Source organism: Eriocheir sinensis, chromosome 13 (genome assembly GCF_024679095.1).
Source record: "Eriocheir sinensis breed Jianghai 21 chromosome 13, ASM2467909v1, whole genome shotgun sequence".
In the NCBI taxonomy this organism is placed as follows: Eukaryota; Metazoa; Arthropoda; class Malacostraca; order Decapoda; family Varunidae; genus Eriocheir; species Eriocheir sinensis.
The window spans coordinates 5,887,593-5,903,101 of record NC_066521.1 but is presented as its reverse complement, the minus strand read 5'-3'; the positions used below and the strand labels follow the sequence as shown (position 1 = coordinate 5,903,101).

At 41.5% G+C, this 15,509-nt stretch overlaps 1 protein-coding gene across 4 annotated transcripts in view; it reads left to right on the top strand.

Annotated features, from left to right (window-relative positions):
* LOC126997916 (aminoacyl tRNA synthase complex-interacting multifunctional protein 2-like) overlaps window positions 1-15,509 on the top strand; it is a 37,364-nt gene that overhangs the window by 13,664 nt on the left and 8,191 nt on the right. For 3 of the 4 annotated variants that reach the window (XR_007752469.1, XM_050859138.1, XM_050859137.1), the window contains 5 exons: window positions 288-530; window positions 2,907-3,515; window positions 5,618-5,752; window positions 14,277-14,387; window positions 14,740-14,981. Coding sequence is in view for 3 of the 4 variants with exons in the window: in XM_050859138.1 (XP_050715095.1) it covers window positions 288-530; window positions 2,907-3,515; window positions 5,618-5,752; window positions 14,277-14,387; window positions 14,740-14,981 (1,340 nt within the window). In the remaining variant the exon portion in view is untranslated. The remainder of the gene's footprint in view (window positions 1-287; window positions 531-2,906; window positions 3,516-5,617; window positions 5,753-14,276; window positions 14,388-14,739; window positions 14,982-15,509) is intronic. The other variant, XM_050859139.1, reaches the window with a different exon arrangement.

The following is a 15,509-nucleotide window of genomic DNA, read 5'->3' as shown; positions in this document are numbered from 1 at the left end:
TCACCAACCAACCAACTGACAAACCACTGACACCAACCAACCAACTGAAATCATGACTCACCAACCAACCAACTGACAAACCACTGACTCACCAACCAACCAACTGAAATCATGACTCACCAACCAACCAACTGACAAACCACTGACTCGCGAACCAACCAACTGAAACCACTGACTCGCGAACCAACCAACTGAAACCACTGACTCACCAACCAACCAGATGAAACCACTGACTCACAATCCAGCTAAGTGACTGATTGACTAACTGAGAGAATGGTTTGTGGCAGGAGGGGGAGGGGGGTGGCTGCCGCGGCGAAGGTGATCTCCTCCGCCATCAAGAATCTGTTTTGTATCGACTCGGAAAACTGAAAGAAAAACTAAGCCAGCTGTCCAACGATGGTAATTCCGGAACCCCATTAGTGGAGGGGCAGAAAATTACGTTAGCTGAGAAGCACCAAGGCCTTCTGGGCATCATCGGAGCACTCAGGGACGAAATGAAGTTCCTCGCCAACCTGCAGAAGCAGATGGAGGTGGATTTGCCAGGATTTTTGTGGATTAATGCGTATCTGTTGCTGTATCGTAGTATTACATTCATCAGCTCCTTTTACTAACCAGTGTTTGATTTCTGAGTGGATTAATATGGATTCTCTAATTATATGGATTTTCAGTTTTATGAGGATTTGGCTAGAAATTTGTGGGTATGTCAATTTATACTAATGTTTTGCTCTATATTCTATATAATTATTATCTGCACCTCCATAGTACAGTGGTTAACATGCTTAGCTATGAATCTGCGGGCCTGGGTTCGGATCCCGGCCTGGACAGTCAGTGTGAAGCTTACCCAGCTCCCTTTCAGTCTTGTTGATAAATGGGTACCTGGGGAAACCTGGGGAATGTCAACTGTGGCAACCTGGATGTCACACTGGTCCTGTATCCCATTGTAATGGATCCTTCCCACCAGAGGCTCAAGGGCCAATTTGAAGGAGTGGAGCACTGAGGCCATGCACAGCCATAGCATATGCTCCCAACTTTACCTTTACCTGCCAAATAATTATTTTTTTTATGTATATGACTCCCAAAGGTCTATACTATCTGAGTGGATATACATGAATATGCCTGGATTTTTTTTATTGAATGTCACCTCTACTAACTGATGCTAATGTTGATAATGATGCTTTTGATGAATGCTGTCACTGATATTGCTAATTTTGCATTTTTATCTCCTAACTTATGTGTATATATATCTATCGATCTATCTATCTATAGCAATATATATATATATATATATATATATATATATATATATATATATATATATATATATATATATATATATATATATATATATATATATATATAAAATATGTGGCAAGAAGTGGATAGCTGAGTGGATTGAAGTCATGCTAGATTTTAACCCTCTCGCGCACCGTGACGCCAATGGCATGTAAAAAAATTTAGGAACAAGTGCACCGTGACGCCATTGGCATCAATTTGAATAAAAATATTATTTTTAAATAGTTATATTCACTCCAATGGCATCATTTTTTGTTTGAGGGTAAGTTTCCTCACCCTCTCCGAAATGAACTAATTGGCAACACTCTCCACGTGCACAGATTTGAGCGCGGTTGAGAAAACAAAAGACAGTTTCCGGTCACTCTCTAATCAGTCTATCTGCACGTCTCGCTGCTGTGGGCTTTAAACTTTTTGTGGGCTTCCGCGCGCCCATGCAGCCCACCGTATAACAGTGAATAGTGTTATATAGTGCAATACAGTGATTTGATTGGCTGTAATTTGTATTCTATTCTCTTTACTGGCAGTAGCGAATTATATTTTGTGAATTACGTAAGGACATAAATACGTAATGGCACGGAGGCCCCTGAAACCTGAGGAATATTACCCACTCTTGTACTCAGACAGTGAAAGTAATGGTGAGAGTGAAACAGAAAGCATTCCCCACTTTGCAAGAGACAGTGATGAGAGCAAAAAAAACTTAGGTTCAGAAGGAAATGAAGGTACGGAATGGGACAGCGTGGAGGACAGGGCAGGAGTCGTACTTCCGTCCCTGCTGGACCCACTCCCTCCTCCCCTACTCAATATTTTTACTTTTCCGGAAATATTTCATGGTGCTAATTGTTCGATTGGAGATTTTAAGAAATCATAAGAATCCTGATAAAATTCTGCAATTATAAATACATCTACCTTGAGAAGTTGACCTACAAAGGTTTTAGTTATGGAGGTGGGAACATGACTTAAATAGCAAAATTGTTCATGCGCACTTTATTCCATGTCCATAAACGGTCCTATGAATTACTATTATTATTTCTTTATTGATTCATGAAAAACTACAACAAATAAGGAAGCCATTGATATATTATGTATAATGATAAATGCAGGTTTTGGGGAAGAAAGTTGCTGAGAAACAAAATTTCTTGGCACGCTAAAAAAAACTGCCTCGACCGGCGAGACCTGATGTTTGAAATGAGCGCTGAAAAGAAAACTTATTGAAACTTATGGTGCGTGAGAGGGTTAATGACGTGTTCCTTTTTAACTTCAGAATAACACTTAACTAATCTATAATGATCTGTTAATGCATGTACTGGTTTTTACTGTGGATTCTCCAGTAATATTGATAACCATTTATCCTTACCTTATTTATATTTATATAATTTGTACCAGAAAATTTATCTAATTGATTCACTGTAACACTGGTTTTGATAAACTTGAAAAAAGGTTTATTTTTACATTTTTACATGCAATATTTATCAAGAAAGTCACATTAAAAATAGGAGTTACATGTATATTCCTTCCTCTCTCCCATCTCTCCCTTATTCCCTTTTCTTCCCATCTTCTCTTTTTCCCTTCTTGCCTTTTGCCCTCACTCTCCCCTTCCAACCACACACAAACAGCAAGAAGAACATGAAAAAGAGGAAAAGAAGCAGAAAAACAAAGAGAAAGAGATGAAAAAATCAAGGATAGGAGAGCAGAAGGAAGAGAAAGGAATGCAAGAAGACCAGGAAGAGGAAGATATTGAGAAGCACCAACGGTCAATTTTACGCAAGATCAACACCCTCAAAGATGAACTCTTGCGGATGGTGGCAGGATTGCGCTCTGTGGTGGAGGCAGCGAAGACAGAAGAGGAAAGGGCTATGTTGACCTCTGTTTGCAGATGTTTTGACCTCCAAAACCTTGACCTTGACCTGAATTCCCAACCACCACCACCTCCTCCCTCTTCTTCTCTTGATTCCTCTCTCCATCCTTCACAATCATCATCTTTTACTTCCTCCTTTTCCCCTCTTCCCTCTTCTACATCCTCCACTATTCTTCCTCTTTCTTCTTCCGTGTCTGCTGTTCCTTCTGTCCATTCTCTTTCCTCCTCTACTATTCCGCCCCCTTCTTCCTCCCCTTCCACCTCCAGCAACAAAACAGATTCCCTACTTTCTCTTCTTCCTTCTCCTCCTCCTCCATCTCTTCTCTCCTCTTCCTCGGCCTCCTCCTCCCCCCTTCAGACAGAATATGCAAGTACCATTTGTTTGTTTGTGTGTTTGTTTTGAATATGTACTAATCCCCCGAGTGCGTATGTGTTTATGTATTTGACTACTACTACTACTACTACTTTTATTGGAACTGCAATCATATGAACAAACAGCTGATTATATCATTTTGACAGTACTGATGGCCCTTATGATGTGTTGGGATTTGTTAACAGACACACTCATATGTGAAACAATGCTAATTGTTCCCCCCTCCTAAAAATGCTCTACATCTTTGTATACATTCTTAGAACCCTGTTCACAGGAAGAGTGACTCCCTGCTCTCTTCTGTATGTTACAGAGCCATAAAAAAAAAAGGTTAGCTAACCAGACCACAGGCACCATGTTGTTGCTAAAAGAGCTACCTGAAATTCACATTGATGCTGATATGATAGTGTTTTTTATGTGCTTTAGATATGGTTGGATCTCAAAAGAGTACTTTGAGCACAAAGAAACACAATCATCAGTATGAATTTCACACAGTTCTTCAGGTAACAACATGGCGCCTGTGTTGAAACTGACCAAACTCTTCTGTTCTACGGCTCTAGTGTCTCCCACTCATTGTTGCTGAAGGAAGGAGGCTCATGAAAGTAAACCTGTTTGATTCACCTGTTAAGACCACCAGTTGATAGCACATGACCAGTAGTCAAGAAGACCGATTGACTTAAATGACACACCATTCAAATTTGGTATTTGAATAAGGTATTGAACAGTTAGTGATTGGTAGAGTGTATCAGACATGGAGTGAAGAACAAGATAAACTGGGTAATGTTACTGTACAGAAGTGAGTAAAGCTAGTCATTGTTGCCATTTTATGTCACAGCAGATGGAGGAGGATTAATGTGATTGACAAGTATTTTCACTTTCTGCAAGACGAACTCCACACATAAATAATGTACATATATTAAGGGCTGCCAGTATTCAGTGTCATTAGTATGATTTTACGAGATGCAATGTGCAGTCAGAGTCGCTATTTGCTTATTTATTTTCTTTTTTTTTTTTTTTTTTAGTGAATGAACAAGTGTGTATATGTTTATTTGGTGCTGAAAATTCTTTTGTTGCATTACCTTTCAGACATGCTGACATGTAGCTTCGTGATGTGTTGGAATTTTTGTATATCTCGCTTTAATGTCTCATTCTAAGAATTGTTAGTGTGTAGTATACAGCTTTTTTGTGATTTAGCTTCAAATTGATGGGGAATTTGTTTCTCTCTCTCTCTCTGTGCATGTCTGCTTCTGGAGCTTTCCTTATTCTCTCACTTATTCAACTCGTCTCTCCTACTCCATGTGCTATTTGTCTTTTGTTATTATTTTTATTCATTCAGTTAGTTCAGGTGACCATTGCTATATGATTGATCGATGTACCATTCCTCCATATGAAGGAGTTATCACAAATATATGAGACGTGGAAAAACATTTAGAAACATGAAGAGTAAAAATAGTTTGACATAAAATAAGGAAAAGCAGGAATATGATGGGGGCTCTGTCATGACTATTTCTTAAGTCTCTCTTAGTGTGCAGGAGCACATTCCCATTAAGCCCATGTTTTCTTGCTATCGCCACATGATTGATCACTACTGTATACAATCGTATGGCAAGGGGTACATTTAAAGTCATTTTATGTTGACAGTTATTGTTTTATGTATATAGTTATTTTTACGAATAGTAACTTATTTATGTATTCAACTATTGTCATGAATTCATAAAAAAGACTTTATGTATGGAATTATTCATTAATGTATACAATCACTCTTTGTACAATTATTTACTTAAATAATTATTTTTTTCTGTAAAGAATTTTTATAATTTTTTTTTATACATACAGTTATCATCAATTTGATTTACTTTTTAACTCCTTTCTATCATTTTTTTTTCAGAAACTCAGTTATTCCACTCATTTATGATTTACTATTGTTGTTGTTGTTGTTATTATTATTATTATAATTATTATTATTATTATTATTATTATTATTATTATTATTATTATCATCTTTCTATTTCTTTTCACCTATTGTTTTCTTCCTCCATCCTTCCCCCATCTGCCCTCTCTTCTCCTAGCTCACCTGACCTGCTCCTTTCCTCCCCCAGGGCACGGTGCATGACCTTGTGGTGGCTGCCAGCCCTGCCGCTCCACCTCTGTCACTGCTGCTGCTGCGTCGCTTGCTGGCTCAGGCTGGCCGCCCCGTCCACTGCACCAGTCGTCTGCACTCCTCTGTGACAAAGGTGTGTGGGTGTGGGTGGGTGTGTATAGATTTATCTAGTTGTAGTTTACAGGATCTGAGTCATGATCATATTGTTCCTCCATATCCATATTTATCAAGCTTATCCTTATATTGATGAATCCTCATCACCATCACTTCTAGATTTAGATAATTCTGTATATTCTAAATGGGAAGCTGAATTCCTTGACAGTTTTTTGGTATCTAGGGTTTTTCAGTTTGTGAGAAAATTAATAAATGATTCTGACCACTTAGCAGTAGTAACAAATGCAAAGATGAGAGAAAATGGGAATTTCTAGGGAACCAGGAAAAAAAAAGATGAAGGAATTGCCAAGTGAGAGCTTTTATGACAGTGGATACAGATAGGTATATGAAGAGAAGGGGAAGGTATTACTTGTAAAAGCAAGAGTAGGAAAACAACACAGTGCTGGAGTGAGTGAGGTTGAGATTTAAGAGTTCAGTGGTTAGGGCAACTGTGGAAGTAGTTGGAGATAGTGTTTGGAAGAGGAAAGAAATGAAATATATGGGCAGATGAGATAAAGAGTCATTTGAGGAGAAAAAAAGGGCTTACATGAAAATGTAACTGAGAAATGTGCCAGAAGAGGTTTGAGAGAGATGGGAGAGAAAGTACAGAGTGTACTGCATTTGTGAAAAGATTAGATAGGGAAAGAAAGTGATAATAGATGGGAATTTGGATAGAAATTTTCAGCCAAATATCTATTGAATAGAAAGATCTAGAAACAAGATAAAAGAGAAATAGGGTATAGAAAGAGTGACACTTGCAGGATAAAGGGGAGTGGGAGGTACTTGTGAAACGGAATGAGGGGACAAAGGAGATATTGAAGAAGTGGCCACAGGGAGATGTTTAGGAGGAAAGTGGAGGAAATACTTGGAAGAGCAAGAGCACAGATAGATCACAGTGAAGAGTGAATGAAGTTTATGAGGTTTTTAAAAGTTCAGTGGTCAGAGCAACTGAAGAAGTAGTCGGATATAGGTTGTGTGGAAAAGGAAAGAAAGGGAGTGCATGGTGGACGGATGAGATAAAAGAGGCAGTTGAAGAGAAAAAAAGGAACTACAAGAAAATGTTACAGAGAAATGTGACGGAGGAAGTGAGAGGGAAATGAGAGAGAAAATACAGGGAGAGTAAGATGTTGGTAAAGGGATTGGTTAGGGAAAGTAAAGAGAAAGTGGATGGGGATTTGGGTAGGAAAATGTCAGGAAAATACCAGAACGAAAAACTTTTCTGGAAAGAAGTTAAAAGAGAAATGGGGGGAGAAAAGAATTACATTTGTACAGTGGCATAGTAAGGGGGGGGCGGGGGGGCGGTCCGCCCTGGGTGACAGCTTGAAGGGGGTGCCATGATACAGGCTCAAGTCTAATGGCTAGATTCAGTGACGTAGCTAAGGGAAGGGGTGTTGGGGTCATATAAGAAGATGCCCCCCCCCAGGCCCCCAACAAAGGGGCCCGCCGCCCCCCAGAATAGTCCATTTGGGAGCCCCCATTTGTTGCCATACTCATTTGTATAAGCTAGTATGGGGGGGGAACCCCAGAATGAGATAAGACCCCCGGGCCCCTGCCCCCCAGATCTCCAGCTATGGCGGCATATATAATGCCTCTGTGGATAATGATGGAGTTTTGATTACCCAGCTCCAGCCACGCGTGATACCGTGAGTGACGGCGCCGTGTGTTTCATATGACTGTAGCAGATGAATTGGTTTGCTTGTAGCAGATATGTTATTTAATATAAAGAACATATTTTTGCATAATGTTGAAGCTAAAGAACTGTACTTTATCATGTGATGTTAAAAACTTGAATGTAAATGTTTGTTGTAGCATGAATCTCACTGAACGGTGTCGTAGGTAGGTGAGGGGAGACGCCTGAGTGCTTGACGGAAACAAAACAAGCTCGTGATGGAAACATCTTCGTCTCATGCTTTTGTATTATTATCATAACAATAATAATAATAATTATTATTATTATTATTATTATTATTATTATTATTATTATTATTATTATTATCTTAAATATTATTCTCATTTTATGTAGAACACCGAAATCGTCGTTATGTGACTGGAGTATCATGCATATATATAATAATAATAATAACAATAATGGTAAGAAGAAGAAGAACTGAAGAAGAAGAATTATTATTATAATAATAAGAATGATGATAATAATAATGATAGTCAGCCAGTTATTTTCAGTGGTTGTCTCTGAATTTGTCTGGCTGGAATAGTAAGCAATGTATGGGGATAATATAATAATAATAATAGCCGAATAAATTAAGGCAGGACATTCAAAAACATATATATATATATATATATATATATATATATATATATATATATATATATATATATATATATATATATATATATATATATATATATATATATAGGCACGTAGCAAGTCAGTATGGCCGCCGCGCCATGCCATAGAGGCCTGAGTGCTGCACCGTGCACACTGGTGACTGGAGGCTGTAATTGTGAACGCCTGCTGCTGTAAGGTATAGTTTTTTTGGCAACCTTTTAGTACATAGATCTAAAGATACAGGACTGCTGGGGGCTGTGTGCACAGGGGCCCGCAGGGTGGAGGCGAGAGCTGAATGGGGGCTGTGCATTGTGGCGGTGTGTGTGTGCCGTGTGCTTGGTTATGGCGGTGACGTGTGTGGCAAAATGTGTACTATGGCACACAGTAGGGTGAAGGAACCTTAAAAGTTTGTTAGTATGAGGCTGTGACGCTGCCAGGCGTGGCTGTCTGGCCGCGTGTGCCGTGTGTACGTATTAGTGCAGAGGTTCTCAAACTCAAACTGGTGAGGGAGCACGTGTTTGAACATGCAAGGCCTCAAGGGTAAGGCCCCATTCACACGAGCAGTTTCTGCCGCTCCGGCACATGCCGGAGCTGAAATCTCCATCCTAGGAGATTTCAATGTTCACCACCAGCTTTGGCTTTCATCCTCTTTCACTGACCAGCCTGGTGAACAAGCCTACAACTGTGCTCTCCACAATGACCTAGAGCAGTTGGTTCAGCACCCTACACGTATTCCCGACCATCTTGGAGACCGGCCCATCATACTAGACCTCTTCCTTACCTCTAACCCTTCTGCTTACTCTGTCACACTGTTCTCTCCGTTGGGCTCCTCCAATCACAACCTTATTTCTGTATCCTGTCCTATCGCTCCTGTACACCCTCTGGACCCACCGAAGAGGCAATGCTTCTGGCATTTTGCTTCAGGTCGGTGGGACGACCTGAGGATGTACTCCGATTTCCTGTGGAATGATTACTGCTTCCAGGAGAGAGACCCCTCTGTGTGTGCCCAGCACATCACAGAGGTGATTGTCTCTGGAATGGAGGCACACATTCCACGTACTTTCTCTACTCCTCATGCTAAAAAGCCTTGGTTTAATCACGCTTGTTCACGTGCTGTCAAAGATAGAGAGGCAGCACACAAAAGGTACCAGCGCCTTCGAACTCCCGCTAACCATGATCTTTACATTTCCGCCCGGAATCGTGCCAAATCTATTCTTCAACTTACCAAAAACTCCTTTATCCATAGCAAATGTCAACACCTTGTTTTCTCTAATTCTTCCAGAGACTTCTGGCAGCCAAAAATATCTCCTCCAATATCACTTCTTCCTCTTTCCCGCCTCTTCTTAACACTGCCGTCTCATCTATCTCTAAGGCTGAACTCTTCGCTCAAACTTTCTGTAACAACTCCACCCAGGATGATTCTGGGCATATTTCTCCTACTTATCCCCCCTCTGACTCCTTTATGCCTGTTATTAAGATTCTTAGGAATGATGTTTTCTATGCCCTCTCTGGTGTCAACTCTCAGAAGGCTTATGGACCTGATGGAGTGCCTCCTATTTTCTTTAAAAACTGTGCTTCCGTGCTGACACCCTGCCTGGTCAAACTCTTTCGCATCTGCCTCTCAACATCTATCTTTCCTTCCTGCTGGAAGTAGGCCTTCATACAGCCTGTGCCTAAGAAGGGTGACCGTTCCAATCCCTCAAACTACCGCCCTATAGCTTTACTTTCCTGTCTATCTAAAGCTTTTGAATCAATCCTTAACCGGAAGATTCAAAAGCACCTTTCCACTCCTAACCTTCTATCTGATTGCCAGTATGGGTTCCGCAAGGGGCATTCTACTGGCGATCTTCTTGCACTCTGAACTGAGTCTTGGTCATCCTCTCTTAGCCGTTTCGGTGAAACTTTCTTAGTTGCACTAGACATATCGAAAGCCTTCGATAGAGTCTGGCACAAGTCTTTGCTTTCTAAACTGCCCTCTTTCAGATTCTATCCTTCTCTCTTTTCCTTTATCTCCAGTTTCCTTTCCGGCCATTCAATCTCTGCTGTGGTAGACGGTCACTGTTCTTCCCCTAAACCTATTAACAGTGGTGTTCCACAGGGCTCTATCCTATCACCCACTCTATTCCTGTTATTCATCAATGATCTTTTTTCCATGACAAACTGTCCTATCCACTCATACGCTGATGACTCCAGCATCTTCATTCTTTCATCCCTCACGCTGGTAAACTCTGGAACAATCTTCCTTCATCTGTATTTCCTCCTGCCTATGACTTGCACTCTTTCATGAGAAGGGTATCTGGACACCTCTCCTCCTGGAATTGACTTCTCTTTCGGCCACCTCTTTGGATTCTTTTTGGGAGCGGCGAGTAGCAGGCTTTATTTTTATTATTGTTTCCTTTTTTCTGTGTGCCCTTGAGCTGTCTCCTTTGTTGTAAATATATATATATATATATATATATATATATATATATATATATATATATATATATATATATACACACACACACACACACACACACACACACACACACCTGAGGAGGGGGGTGCAAAATTATGCTCCGCCCCAGGTACCAAATACTCTAGGAACGCCTCTGCATTTGTATCATGAAGAGGAAAGATGGGGTGCTTGTGAGAGGGAATGGGGAGATAAGGGAAGTATGGGAGCAGCACTTTGAAACTGTGATGACTGAGAGTGTGGGAGAGAGAGCAGAAGTGACTAGTGTAGTAATAAAGATCAATGTAGGGCGGCCAGATTCACAAGGGAGGGTGGAGAGAGGTGAGATAGAGGAGGCAGTGAAGAAGATAAAAGTAGGAAAGGCCCCTGGAGCTGATGGCATAACAGTAGAAATGTTGAAGTATGGAGGAAGTGTACTTGTGGAATGGATATTATCAGTGGTGGGCACGGTTCTGCTAACCGCCAATTAGCGAAGCTAATTTTTTATTAGCTGATTAGCTTTTTTATGCTAACTTTGGAAACGGTTAGTGAACCAATTAGCTACCATTAAATGTAGGTCCTTCTCAGCTAACTTTAAGTCCACTAAAAATTTCATACAGGTTTTTTCTTGTCCGTTGTGGGCAGACACAGCACCAGTTGAGCCACATGGCGTGATAATTCAAGGGATTCCACTTTTGGGTGAATTATGCCTTAAAGTGGGGTAATTGGAAAATTATTAAGGAAACTCTATGTCTAAGCTACAACATATTGAAGTTTCAGTTCACTGGGTCTGTTTTTAAGTGTTTTAGAGCCAAAATACTAAACTGAGGCTAAATCCATATTAAAAGTTAGCGTTTAGCATTAGCTTCCACTAATTTCTTTATCAATTTAGCGGTTTAGCGTCAGCACAGCTAACTTTTTAGTTAGTGGACTACCAGTTAGCGAAGCTAACTTTTCAGTTAGCTGTGCCCACCACTGAATATTATGAATATGTAACCTAGCATGGGAACAGGGTGAGGTGCCTGAGGATTGGAGAAAGGCTGTTGTTGTGCCGCTGTACAAAGGGAAAGGGAGCAGAGGTGATTATAATAGTTACAAGAGAATAAGTCTACTCAGTGTAGCAGGAAAAGTGTATGGAAGTGTTTTAAATGAGAGGATGAAGAAAATAACTGAGAAAAGTGTAGGTGATGAGCAAGGGGGATTTAGGAAAGAGAGGGGTTGTGTAGACTAAATATTTGCACTCTAAATGTTAGTTGAAAAATTCAGAGAGAAGGATAGGAAGCTGTTTGCTGTGCTCATGGACCTGGAGAAGGCATATGACAGAGTTGACAGGAAGGGGTTGTGGGATGTTCTAATGATATATGGTGTGGGAGGGCGTTTGCTGGAGGGAATCCGATCCTTCTATAAGGATGCGAGTGCCTCTGTACGTGTGAAAGGTGAGTTGAGTGAGAGTTTTGGTGTTGGTGTAGGTGTGAGACAGGGGTGTGTGATGTCACTATGGCTTTTTAATGCGTACACACACTTACAAAAGTATCTTTACAGTGGGGTCCGACGAGTTTCACACTGAGCAACCTGGTAATCTCGGCAGGGTTGAAAAGTGCAATCACCCCCACCACCTCAGCTCTGCTGGGGGGAGCAGGACAGGACCCCTGCAAGGGAGGGATAGAGAGGAAGGGAGACACTGAGATAACAGATATCACCATAATATTAATAGAGTGATTTAAGTGCCACTTGTCTAACCTTTATATTTACAAATATAAAACAATGATATTAATATGATATACGTAACAACGGTGGGTAGAAGTATTTCCCCATGTCAAAGACAAAAACATCAGCCATCAACGCATGTCAGATATAGTTCAGTTCATAATGTGCCATCCTGGAACTAATGCTTCCACTGAATGTGTCTTTTCTCTCATGAACAAGCTGTGGGCATCTGAAAAAACGGAACTTCAAATTGCAACGCTTAAAGCATTGCTGGTAAGAAAGATAAAGTCTAACAATAACACAAAGTGTTTATCATATTGTCTCCTAAATGGACGAAATTTTAAGTATTTACTTGTGTGAAGTGTTAAAGCATAATCTCATCACCCAAACACGATAAGTTTATAGTGCTACATACAATACAGATTAAGTCACTTTGACTAAGACTCCACCTGTGTGTTTCATGAAGCATTACTATGCCAGCTCAAATTCTGCTGCTTCATGTGTGAGTCTCGCTCATTTGATTCAGGCAGCCCACACTCAACACATGCAGTGATACCAACATGAGTAGCATGTTATCATTGGCTTCGTCCTTGGTGTCAGTTTGTATCGTGCTGAATGTGTAACGATACTTATTTGAGTGTGTGTACATGGATGCTTGTATGAGAAAAATGAAAGCCAGTGTGTGGGAGCTTGGTCCTAGGCTGAAAGTGAGAGGTATGGAGGAGTCACTGGTTGCGGGCCTGTTTGCAGATGATACGGTGTATGACTAAAAACCCACACTGGCAGACAATAGAGTTATATTTTTAACCAAACAGTTTTGGTGGACACTGCCACCGTCATACTCTTCCTTTACACCACTGAAGATGGTGGCAGTGTCCACCGAAACTGCTTGGTTAAAAATATAACTTTATCGTCTGCCAGTGTGGGTTTTTATTTATACATCAAGAAATCACGTCAGTGTGATTAGCCGCTCTACCAGATGATAGAGTGTTATTGGCAGAGAATGAGGGGATGCTGCAGAGGATAGTGTATGAGTTTGACACGGTGTGTAAGAGGAGAAAACTGAGAGTGAATGCTGGAAAGAGTAAGGTTATGGTATTTGAGAGGGCAAGAGAACAGGTCATTGATTTTGCAAAGCCGTACAGAGTTAGAGCAGATGGTACAATGAAGTGTAGGATAAGGTTAGGGGAGGAGAGAATGGAGAAGGTGACTGAGTTTAAATATTTGTGGACTATTTTATGTAAGCACAGTAGTATGAAAGGTGAGGTGAGGGAAAGAGCAGTGAAGGGCAGACAGGTGGTGGGTGCCTTGGAGAGAGTTATGAAAGGAAGAAGTGTGAGCATGGATGTAAAGAGGGGAATAAGGAACTGTATTATCCTGCCAACTCTGTCATATGCGTCAGAGACATGGACATGGAATGCAGCACAGTAATCAAGAATACGTGCAGTGGAAATGAGTTATATAAGAGGTGCAAGTGGTGTGTCAGGATGGGATGGAGAAAGTAATGAAAGCATGTATGAGCTGTTTGGTATGGGTGCGACAGCGAAAGGTGTGGAGTGTGGAGTGGAAGAGTGGGTGAAGCGTGGTGAATTGAGATTTTTGAGACGTGCTGAGAATGAGGGAGAATGAATTCATGAAGAGAGTGTATAAGGGAAGGATTGGGGGAGTGGGTGTCAGGGGAAGACCACCTGTGAAGTGGATCAATAGGGTGAGTGAGTGTTGGAGCGAGAGTTGGAAGTAGCAGGATTGAATGTGCTGAGAGGGAGTGCCAGAACAGGGAGAGATGGAAACACTTCTGCCGTGGCCACCCCCTGGAGGGAGATTCCCATGAGTGAGCAAGGCGTCGGAGATATAGATAGGTAAATTGAAGAAGTATTTTGAATTCATAATAATTGAGAGAGTGGGAAGATCAATTCTCCTTTAACATAACCAAACCAAATATCACCTAACCCGATCAAACAATATCCCCCGTAACTTAACCAAACAAAAAATCCATCCAAACCTAACCAAACCAAACCCAGCCTTTTCATTATAAATAACTACACCTCATGCAAGTTCACTTTCCCTTCCTCCCAGGTGGATCCTAAGCTTCACGCTGCTTTCACTGCTGCTCCGCTGGGTGACCGGGGGAACCACTCCCTCGCTTTCTCTCTCCAGTGGACAGACACTCCCACTCCAAGCCTCATGGTGAGTTGTATAGCATGTGTGGTGTCAGGGGTTGGTTGAGGTTGTAAGGTGTAGAGGATAAGGGGAGATGCAGAGTGGGTCAAGTAAAGGTAAAATGAAGTTGGGAGCTTATGTTATAGCTGTGCGTGGCCCCAGTGCTCATCTCCATAACCTTGTCCCAGTAGTGAAATACTCAGTAGCAAAATGCCGGGTAGTTAGGTGCCCAGTAGTGAAGTGTCTGGTAACCAAGAAGCCTTGCACCAAACTATGACTTTTCCCTCCACATTCATGTTTCCCCAAATTTCTTCCCACTCCCCTCTTACCTCCGCCTACCCCACTCACATGTCATACTCACGCAAGCCCTATTACACAGGTCAACCCACTCCGCCAGATGAGGATAGAAGGAGAGGCTAACCTAATCCGCTACATCTCCCGGTTGTTCCCATCTACCTCCTCCCTGAACTACGAGGCTGTGGGGTCGTATTCTACCATAGCCGAGGTTGACACACTCCTGGACAGCTTGGAGGCACGGCTGTCAAATGGGAGTGGAAAAGGGAGAGGCGGAAGAGGTGGAAGTGGAAGGGATGGTGGTGTCATGAAGGAGATTGTGGAGAGGTGAGTTGCAGTTTTTGATATATTGATTTCTGGCATGAAAGGCCTTGTAGGGAAGGAAAAAAAGGGGGTAATGGGTTGGGCTAGAGAGGTAATGAAGTGGAGGAGAGAAAGGATGGAATAGGGTAATGGGGTGAAGGAAAGAAATGGTTGATGGAAGGGAGAGAAGGAAGGAAGAGGAGTTACATTGGAAGGGTATGGGGTGAAGGAAAGAAATGGTTGATGGAAGGGAGAGAAGGAAGGAAGAAGAGTTACATTGAAGAGGTAATGGAGGAAAGAGATGGGTTAATGGAAGGGAGAGAAGGAAGGAAGAGGAGTCACATTGGAGAGGTAATGGAGGAAAGAGATGGTTTAATGGAAGGGAGAGAAGGAAGGAAGAAGAGTTACATTGGAGAGGTAATGGAGGAAAGAGATGGGTTAATGGAAGGGAGAGAAGGAAGGAAGAAGAGTTACATTGGAGAGGTAATGGAGGAAAGAGATGGGTTAATGGAAGGGAGAGAAGGAAGGAAGAAGAGTTACATTGGAGAGGTA